Source organism: Lepidochelys kempii, chromosome 3, assembly GCF_965140285.1.
Source record: "Lepidochelys kempii isolate rLepKem1 chromosome 3, rLepKem1.hap1, whole genome shotgun sequence".
Lineage (NCBI taxonomy): Eukaryota > Metazoa > Chordata > Testudines > Cheloniidae > Lepidochelys > Lepidochelys kempii.
In genome coordinates this window covers 56,296,315-56,307,145 of record NC_136382.1, presented here as the reverse complement: position 1 = coordinate 56,307,145, position 10,831 = coordinate 56,296,315, and the positions used below count along the sequence as shown (strand labels likewise).

Genomic DNA, 10,831 nt, shown 5'->3' with positions numbered 1-10,831 from the left:
GGGGGGAAGGACGCGTCCAAACAGCTCTTCCCCAGTAACCAGTATTAGTTTGGTGGTGGTAGCGGCCAGTCCAAGGATAACGGGTGTAATATTTTGTACCTTGGGGAAGTTTTGACCTAAGCTGGTAAAGATAAGCTTAGGAGGTTTTTCATGCAGGTCCCCACATCTGTACCCTAGAGTTCAGAGTGGGGGAGGAACCTTGACAACCTGGCACTGAGGGGCAGGACCCTGGGGTGTTTCTGGGGCAGGCCCAGACCCTGAGCTCTGTCAGGGTTGGGTGCAGCCTCACTGCTGAGTTCGTGTCCCGCGGGGGTAGCTGCACAGTGATCTCCCATCTCTGTGCAGCCAGTGGCCTGTGCTCCCCACTGCCATGCTGGGGCCTCCACATTTATTTGACAAATAAAATTTGCAGAATTTTTAAATATTGTTTGCAGAATTTTTATTTTTTGGCGCAGAATACCCTCAGGAGTAATTTGCTTCTCTGGTTGGAAGATATAAATGAACTTCCATTGTCTCTGGGCTCACTTTGCTCAGTCTGCATGTGAGACACAGGTAAAAGAACATTCCTTTGTTGAGCACATATTTGTGATTCCACTTCCTCCAAAACATATTTCTCGCACACATCCATAATTCTTCATACACAACCCACACGTACCCTACCCAAGGATATTCATGACTAGTTTTCAATTTTTATGTTCTCTTATAAGACAGCATTTGGCTAGGTATTCTGACAGCAGCGTGGGTATGTGCCCTTTGCTAGTTTGTCTAAAGGGGCTGTTAAGGTGACGGTGGCAACTCTCACCCCTACCTCGAAGTCGCCTCTTGAAATCTGTGTCCAAACCTTCCCATACAACAGCACAAAATCACGTCTGCCTAGGCCGTGCATAGGTGAGCCCCAGCCCCAGGAGAAGGTAGCCCGAGGAGAGAGGTATATTGTGAGCGGAGAGGCGTGGATTCTTTCGGGACGGTCGCAGGCTTGGTGTGGTTTGGGTTTTGCCCCGCTGAAAGCCAGTTTCATTGGAAAACGCCAGTTCATCCTGCCTGAAATTTCCCATGACATTCCGTCAGCTCTGACAAATGAAAAATTTCAGAAACAAGTGGCTTCAGTCTGAATTGAACCAAGCCCGCTGACGGGGACGGGGGGGTCGCTGGGCGGCGGGGATCAGCCAAAGACACAATATCTTCCACCTCCCCCAGCCGAAGAGCGCGCGGCCGGAGCGCCGCCCTCTCTCCATTGGCTGCTGGCTTAGCTACGAACAACTCCCGCCACTAGGAGCGCTACGTTTGTGCGCCGGGAGGTTGTTTAGCGGTTTCCATAGTAACCGAGCAGGTCCCGCCCCTTTAAATAGCTCCTCCCCGGGCAAGGGGGTGACGCTGCCGCTGATGCCGGAAGTGAAGATGGCGGCGGCCTCTTCGGAGCTGCTCACGGGCTGGTGCCTTTTCGGCCTCTCGCTGCTGGTAGGAGGGGGCAGCGCGGCTCCGCTGGAGCTTCTTCCCCTTTCCTGGACTGGCCGCCCTAGGCTCTGTGAGGCCGCAGGCTCTTGGCTCCCCTATGGTCCTTGGGGATAACGGGTTACCACACGGTGCCCCCTCCCCGGGTGCTTGGTGCCCGGGGTAACGAGCGCTCCCCCCCCCCATCTCTTATGGACCTTGGCTGCACGTGCTTCTCAACCACGCCCCCTAGTGTCCGGGGTAACGGGCTCCTGCGGGCCTTTCCCTCCATGCTCTCTCTGGGGTTAACTGACTGGCCCTCACGCTTCCTTCCCCGCTGAGGCGGGTTACAGAGCTCTCCGCCCATCCCCTTCTCCTTGGGGTCTGGAGCTACCGGCTGTGCTTCCGCACACCCGTCCATGGGGTGTCTGGCTCTTCTGGGGTAGCTAGCAGAGACAGGCTGTGCAGGGGTCCTGTGGTAAAGCCGCATATGGCCACGTAATTGCAGACTGTACCCTAAAGCACTGACCTGAGGTTTCACAGTAGCCCTGATTCCCGCAAGTCCTAACTTCCAAATGCCTGACTTTGCAGTCTTATTGCTGGTCCTCTTGGGTGTAATTTCATATCTTTAAAAAAGAAAAAGAGAGAGAGAAACTGGAGCCATAGTGGCCATCAGTTTGGGTCATCGGCAGGATCTGGGTTTTTAGATTCTCAGTACAGGCCTTTGCCACTTGAACTAATGCAGCAAATGGTAGCAGCTGTAGTGGACTAGCCTCTTTTGGCAGAGAGAGAACAAACTACCCATGGTGTGGGCTAGCATTTCACTGGTCTGGCTGGTATTTTTATGGATTTGTCAGGTGCCAGAAAAATAATTTAATCTGCAAGGGTTTTTTTTGCGTGGGTCTAAAGATTAGCATTATTATCATGGTACACTGGGATATCTAATGTTAAAAGTTTTTCTGTCCAGCTAAAGATGCTGCAGTGTTCCCACTTGTGCAGTTTAAGTCATAATAGATCAAAGCTATTGAAAATCCAGCAGCTGTTTGCCCACTGTGTGTGAGAGAGAGAGAGAGGGTTTGAGCCATGCAAGAGTGAGGCGTGTGATGTTATCAATCTTTCTTATGTGTTTTTTCTCTAAATGCTATAAGTGGCTGTTGAAGGGGGGCTGTTGAGTTGTTGTGCTTGGGGTTGCATCGGGCTTGTCTTGTGGGGTACGTGATGTATTTTTTGCATTTCAAAGGTGGTAATCCTACCCCTAGCAGATGTTAGTAATGTTTAATGTACAGCCAGAAGATGCTCTGATGTCATGGTGATGAGAGCAGTTTAAGTATCTCTATAGAATAGAAATACAGTTTAACCTGAGTGATATTTCTGATATTCTTCTGCTGTGCTGTGATATGGTATCTATCTTTTCTTATTTCAGGCTATTCTGGCTTTCTCCTGGGTTTATGTGCGCAAGTACCAGAGTCGACGAGAAAGTGAAGTAATTTCTACTATAACAGCTATTTTTGCACTGGCAATTGCACTTATCACATCAGCACTTCTGCCAGTGGACATTTTTCTGGTTTCATATATGAAAAATCAAAATGGCACATTTAAGGTATGAACTACTTAGATATTGGCATTCAGTAAAATATATGTTGCCAAAATTGCTTTACCATATGTCTTCCCTCTCCCTTTTTGTTATCTCTTCATTCTGAGTTATCAAACTAAATCATATTTTAGTGTCTTATTACATTGCTGGAATTTTTGTCTTGGAAGAAGAACACTAGCATTGCAAACTAATGTCATTTACTTCTAAAATAGATTCCATCCTCATAACTTTGTAATGTAAACCTGCTATTCTCTCATTAAAATATTAATATTACCAACTTTTATAACCTACACGAGAATAGTCTTGTTTAGTTGCTGGAGGGTTTATTCATTTAACACTGCATAAATAGAAATGATGAGAGACTCCTAAATATTTTCTGTAGTTCATACTATAAAATTTATATTTTTGTATTATATTATAAATATACCCGAAGAACAGAACAATATGTATATGTCTGAATGAGCTCTCAGTCGAAGTCCTGCTCTACACTTAAAAATTAGATCGACTTTGTTACCTCTCTCAGGTCTGTGAAAAACTTTGCTCCGTGAGCATTGTCGTTAGTTTGAACTAACCCTTGGTATAAACGTGGTTAGGTTGATGGAAGAAGTCTTCTGTTGACCTAGCTATGGCCTCTCTGAGAGATGAATTAACTACCTCAACAGAAACTCCTCTTGATGTAAGAAAAGTCTTCCTTATGGCACTACAGCCGCACACATTTAGGAAATCAACATGTTTTAATGGTTATCAACCAGTTCTTAGGAAAATAACCAAATGATACGAATAAAAACATGGTTAAAATCAGTTATTTAAATCATGGTCTCTTGCTTGCTGATTTAGTAATTTAAAGTGCCAGTTTATATTATGACTTAAATAATTTCCCCCTTGCTACAAAGTTTGCTTTTGTACACTGCCATATTTGTCTACCATTTATTTTTAATCTCAAAGAACACATGCTCTTGCATACATTCATATGAGTGTTATGTTTAATCACTTCAAAGGTTAAGTCAGATGTTTTACACATTTACAGGGTGGACAACTTGCATCCATGCTACTGTTTCTTTAGTGAATCAAGTAACTTATCCGCACAAAAAATGTATACTGTTGAGAATTTAAAAGGACATGAAAATTTTCAGTTAAGGTTCTCCCAGTGTGAAAAATCTTCCACCTTTGTGCATATGGATTCTAATAAAGAATAGACAAAACCGTTTTCTTCTGCTTTGCTTCTTCCTTCAGACATGTTCTTGTAGCCCTTATCTTGAGAAGGGAAAATGCTTCCTTAGATTCTCCTTGCCTCGCTACCCATCATCCTATTTCTAACTAACTATTAATCTTCAAAAGTCTAGAACAAAACATGTAAAAATGTGGCCTTAATACAGTTATAGCATCTGAAATTATGGCTTGATTATATGAAAATCAGATTTTTATATAAAATAATGCAAGTAATTCTGGAATAAAACTTAAACCAGTTGAAGGTGTTTCTGACCCCAGTGTCGCTCTTTAAGATCATTTTATTGTAAAACTGGCTTTTTTTCCTGGAATTGGTAGCTCATAAGCTATCCCATGTCATGTCCTCAATTTTCCATAATTTTTGGTTTAGAAAAACTAGTTGGTATTTTTCTATGTCCAATACCTTGTCTTCATAATACTCCTTTGCAATTTTGGTAGTTTGAGGAAATAGGTATTATGGATATGGATTTAGTTCAATATCCCTTGATCCCAAACCATCTGCATTCCAAAAATAAAGCTTTTTATGTTTATAAAAATACATTTAGTTTGATATGCATTACCCCCACCCCAAACATGTTAACTATACCAAAACTAGATTTGCACCATCCCCTAAAACAAAAGCCTTTATAGCCTCAACCTGCTTTGGTTTGAAGTTGCTGCCTGTTTTGTCATAGAAGCCAATGGGAGTGGAAATGGTTCCTTCTTGAATAAATGAACCTTTTCGCTGTGTCTTGAAAGTTAAGAGATTCTGGCATTGATAGACAATGGGATAAGTAGCTGGGTGAAGGGAATGTTAAATGACTGACAATTTCTTAAAATCCAAGTATAACTTTTAGCTGCTTTTTTTCTTCACGAAAACATTCTTTGTAAATAGAAGAGGGACTGGTAAATTGTATTACTTTATCACAGGACAATGGGATTTTAAAGGAAATGGAAATACACAATTTTTAATTACTAATAACTTGCATTGTACTGTACATGTAATCTTCCCTATAGAATATACCTTTGTTCCTGTACATAACTTGCATTTTAAAAAAAATTAAAAATTGACAAAGCAAACTTTTTTTTATTGCCTCCAGCTGTTATTGGTACACCTCAAGTTGCTGCTATCCTCCCTGTTGCTCTCATTTAGCAGAGAACTCAGCTATTACATATGGAGATTATCTGGTAGAACGTAGATGCCAAACTGGAATATCTTTCTAACAGTGTCATATTATTCTGTTGCTGTCATCTTAATTCCTGGTTACCTCCCCTTCAGGATTTTTGAATACTGTTAACTGATGGCTAAAATTGCAGGCTGATCTGGGGCTGGCTATTGTGACCTTATTTCATATTTTCTTTTGACATATGTTTGCATTACTTTTGACAAGACCTTTTCATATCTTCTTTTAAGAATTTCATGAGAGCAAAGAAGTGCTTCACTGTGACCAAATGTTTAACTTAAACTCTTCATTTCCAATAAGAACACATAATTAAAAGGAGTGCATTCATTTTTAATACTTGCTATTTAAAAAAAGCAAACTCTGCATGAGAACTTTTCTGTCAAAATTAAGTACTTTCTTATTCTCTTTATATAATCAGTCCCAAAATCTTACCTCTGCCATGATGCTTAGAAACTGCTACTCTAGCATTGGTTGGGCATGTTAGGATTTTTTCCACACTAAACTCCCCATTTTATTACCTCCATGAGAAGCACTTAACTCAGGAATGTGCTCTCCTTATTTGATCTGCCAGAAACCATATCTGTTAAGCTTTTTGGCATGTGTGAAAGGTTCTTATTCTCTGGCATCTGAGGAGGAGAATGGGTAAGAGTATAAAGGGTCATTGGCTGGCATGTGGTAATTGGATCCTTCCCCAAACTTGGTTATGATTGTGAGATAATGAACTTAATGTGAAGTTTGTTTTTACTTACTGTGAACCTTAAGATTTATAAGAGGTATACAATGTGGGATAGATGCTTCTATTTGACAAATAGGTGTCGGGACTATCTTTGCTTAGAGAGACTAATACTCATGTTATAGGTTAGTGGTTATAAAAAAAAAATCATTAAGACAGTCTGTGTAAGGTCTCCGTAAATGATAAAACCTTACTGAGGAAAACCAAAATTTAATAAACAAGCCTAACTGAAACTCAAATTTTGGAACATTGATTTGTTTTTGTGCAGGGGTTGATGATCTTGATCTTTATTCCCAGATGTGTGGGTGACATCTTAGGTCTATCTTCTTAGGGCTTGCCTAAACACACAAGGTGTACCACTTTGACTATACTAGTAGTAGTTAAAGCAGTATAATCCCTAGTATGGATGTAGTTTTATGGGTATAAATGTGTTTATACCAATACATAGTATTCCTTAAGGAAAGAGGAATAAAGCTGTTAATAAAAGGCATCTTTATAGTCATAACTGGATCCACACTAGGTGTTCTACCTGTATAACTATTGTGATGGAAAAAAATCACAACCCCTAACAAATATCTATACAGATATAAAACCTGTGTAGACCAGGCCTTAGCTGCTGGCATGGATCTCTAAATGTATCTTGGCCTTTCTTTAATAGGAAATACTATTGGTAACATGCACAGTTAGGCGGTGGTCATATGCATATGTTTAGGAGTGAGGGAAGAGTCTAAGGGCATGTCTACACTATAGCCCTAAGTCAACATATGTTTGGCTAACTTATAGCCCCCACAGTAATTATTGTGGTGGCTGATGTCCGTACTATCTTCCTTCTGTCTGTGGTGCATGTCCTCACCAGGAGTGCTTCCACTGACTGAAGAGGGGCAGTGTGGGGGCTCTCAGGTCCACACAGCTCCCTGTTGGGAGCCCAACTGCTCCCCAGGCTTCTCGCCTCCCTGCTCCCGCCTGGAGGTGCAGGGGTAGCTGCCACCCAGGTTTCTTGGCTCCCTGAGCAGGGAGTCTCCAGACAGCCCAGCTAGGAGTGGGGAACCTGGAGGAGCTGTGCTTTAGTTGCCTGGATTTCTTGTCAATTTCACGGCTCCAGCATGGAGCTGTGAAATGGACAAGACCACCAACAGCCAGGGTAAGTAAGGCAGTGTCAATAGACACCTCCTCGCCCTAACTACACTTGCGTATCTCCTCCACCTTCATGAGAGGCACTTATGTCGGTGTGGAAAGGCACTTACATCAGTGGGATAAGACTGTAGTGTGTACACTGACATAACTAGGGCTATGTAAGCTGCCTTACATCAACCTAACTGTGTAGGGTAGACCAAGCTGGAATGTGAGAAGTTAGCCTACTCTGCCTACATGGTCAACATACTGGGGCTTCTTAAGCAGGTTTTGAGTCAGTTCTGATACCTAGTTTCTACATTCAGCGTCTTATTTTGAAAGTTTTTAAAATGTAGAGGACTTACCACATATTTGGACATATTTTTCTGAACATTCAACAAAAATAGTAAACCCCACTCTCCCATTTGCCTTTTAAATTGGAGATTAGGTAGCCAGTGCAGTTGGTCTGTCTATTTATATGTATTTCCTGCAAAATGACTCATTATATATCTGTCATGTATGTACCATAGAACCCTTTTATAGTCATATTTACATGGTAATAATGAAAATGCTTTTTGATATCAAGTTTTCAATCATAAGTATCTTTTTATATTGATTTTGTTTAATTGAGTCGAGTTGTTCTGTGATGTCTAATAGATGTGGTATTTACATGCAAGAATATTATGTAACTCAACGATCAAAGCAAATATTAATAACTAGGGGCTTGTATAAATGCCTTAGTAATGCAGAATGGTAACTGCACAGCCTTTTTACCATGCCCATACTTTTTGTATTCAGAATTGTAAGTCTGAGTCTGTTCAAATTGTTCTTCCAGAGCTATAAGAATTCAACTGATTGAATTCCTGTAAGCCACCAAGAACAAAATTTCATGCTTCCCAGTTTATACAGTTGACAATAGCAAAATATTTAGGATTTCGAAAATGAGTTATATGGATTGAAAGTGTTGCTTTTGTGAAATAAGTGTTATGTAATTTTCCCCTTTCATTCTTCCTAGGAGTGGGCTGATACTAATGTCTCAAGACAAATTGAGGACACAGTACTATACGGATATTACAGTGAGTATTTTTAAAACAGCTTCTAAAAATAGGATTTTCTGCAGTGACTGGATCATGTGTTGATACCTTCTAATTAAAATCTTGTATTATAAGCTAATTTTCAAGGGGCTGTAACTAAACTGAAAAATCATGCTGAGATAAACCTTAGTTCTGTCTACAGTCAAAGCTTTTGTAGGCTTTTTCCCTTTTTGTAAACTAAAATTTAAGTTTGCTTGTTAAAGTGCAATCTTGGGGGCTTCTGCATATGGGCTTATCGTTCCGGTCACAGTCCCAATGACAGTGCTTAAAACTTGACTAATGAGTTGTGGTGTATGGACCTATAATCTACAATGTGGACTATTGTTAATACACGTTCATAGGATAGACATTAATGAGTTCCTTAGATTTTTTTGGCCCTACTCTTGTCACTTTTTTAGCATGGTATGTCAAGGTTTCTTACAATTAAGGTAATGTGACGTTTTTCTACTGTACATAACTCACTGCAATTTTGTTTTTATACTGTAATGCCTATGGTATGCAAGACCATTCACTGTTCAGACACTGCCTGAGGACTGTATCTGCTTCCATAAATGAATATAATGGAGTACAAGGGTGATGAGCCTAAACAAAATGAAAGCAAGAAAACCATATTAGATCAACATCTAAACTTATTTTAAAATGTGGTTTCTGTTGCTTTTAAAATCTAATTTTTTATAGAAAGTGTTGGACCCATCTCTGCAATCTGTCTTTTATAAATTATTTATTTATTGCAATAGTGGATAATGTTATCTAGTATAAAGTTTTAGTGAAAATAACTATCATAGCATTGTGTTGAACTCACCATTCAAAACCAAAGAAACAAACACCTGTCAGGGATGGTTTAGATAATACTTAGCCCCCCGCCCCCATGAGTGCAGGGGACTGAACTAGAAGGTCTTTCTAGGTCCCTTCCAGTCCTATGACGCTATGAAATGATCATGTGCTGGGAGGAGAATATGTTCAGTAGCTTAATACATTTTAAGGATTAATAATACATATTAAAGACTAAACACGTGAAAGAATAGTGAAACTCAGATTTGTTTTCTGTGGTCTGGGCAAAGTGTGTGGTCACTTTTTAAAAGACCAATATTAAAACTAATTTTAAGACTGAATTTCTTCTTTTGCGGGAGAGAATACTCTGGAAGATATGTTGCAATGAATTGTGCTAAATTTTCATTGACTTGTAAGTCTTTCTGCTGGGCTATGACACTAGTACAAATATACCTGGTAAATGTATAATCGCACTTGGCATTAAAGTGGAACCTAACGACTGAAAGCAACAATATTTCAAAATGTGAAAGTCACTATATACATACTAACGTACAAACATTCACTAATGTTTTGCAACAAGAGGCCTGTTTTACAATGAAGATGCCACAGAAAATGCCACTTTTGGGTAATTTCAAGCTGCAGTCATAGAATTAATCTGATTTATCAGAAAGTTGTCTTTGTTGTGGCTTGTACTGATAGTACTGCTACAAAAGCGGCAATCAACGTTTATTTAAAAAAAACTTCAGATCCCCACCAAGAAAGGGAACTCCTTTCCTCTCTTGCCATGGTTTATAAACTTCTTGTTCCCCTCAAAACAATAATACTGCTTCTCCAAATGAGAAATGTCGGATGGTTTCGCTTGAGAAATAAACTTGATGCAGAATACCACATAAGAACTTTGAATACTTTACCAGACTAAATAGGTAGTTTGTGCTTTCTGGCTTTTTTGTATAAAAGATATATCTGACTCCTTAGGGCTTTCCTTATCAGTTCTATCCAGTGATATTTTATTGTTTTGATAAGCTATACAAATATGGCTACTTGTGTTTAATAAAATACAAAAAAGACAGACTTCTTGGATACCTTTTTGTGGCAGAAGGGTATGGCTCACCCAGGTTGGGTTACATACTTTGTGCGTTTTTGTCATTACTGTCTGTTCCTGGTCCAGTGTCAAGGTTGATCTGTAGTTTGCTTTCTTGGGCGTGTCTTTCTACCAGGGTCAGGAATTATATTTTCTCTACAAAAACAGTGATAGGTTTTGATTCTTGAGGGAATAAAAAGGAATATGAGGAAATATCTTTACTGCATATCCTTGCATTTTGGCCTATTAATTCTCTGTAACAGGAGCTCTAGTCATTTAGAGTCTGGCTTTTTAATACAAAGTTCTTCAACTAACTGGAAACTATTCAGTGTCCTTTAGGGAAAAGCCCTCCAGGTGGATCTTTAATAAATACTCTGGGCTAACAGTTATCAAAACCCGTAGATGGAAAATAAAGTAGGGCTGCCAAGCGATTAAAAAAATTAATCATGATTAATTGCATGAATAAACAATATCACTTATTTAAATTTTTTGGATGTTTTCTTCATTTTCAAATATATTTCAATTAAAACACAGAATACAAAGTGTACAGTGCTCACTTTATATTTTTGTTTACAAGTATTTGCACTGTAAAAAAAAAAAAGAAATAGGTGAATTGAAAGATACTAA

The 10,831-nt window shown here is 39.7% G+C and overlaps 1 protein-coding gene across 1 annotated transcript in view; it reads left to right on the top strand.

Moving 5' to 3' along the window:
- Positions 1–1,365: 1,365 nt before the first annotated feature.
- LMBRD1 (LMBR1 domain containing 1) overlaps positions 1,366–10,831 on the top strand; it is a 236,733-nt gene continuing 227,267 nt past the window's right edge. Inside the window, exons 1-3 of the mRNA XM_073336361.2 lie at positions 1,366–1,458; positions 2,855–3,031; positions 8,274–8,334. Coding sequence (XP_073192462.1) covers positions 1,384–1,458; positions 2,855–3,031; positions 8,274–8,334 — 313 coding nt within the window. The 5' untranslated portion in view covers positions 1,366–1,383. The remainder of the gene's footprint in view (positions 1,459–2,854; positions 3,032–8,273; positions 8,335–10,831) is intronic.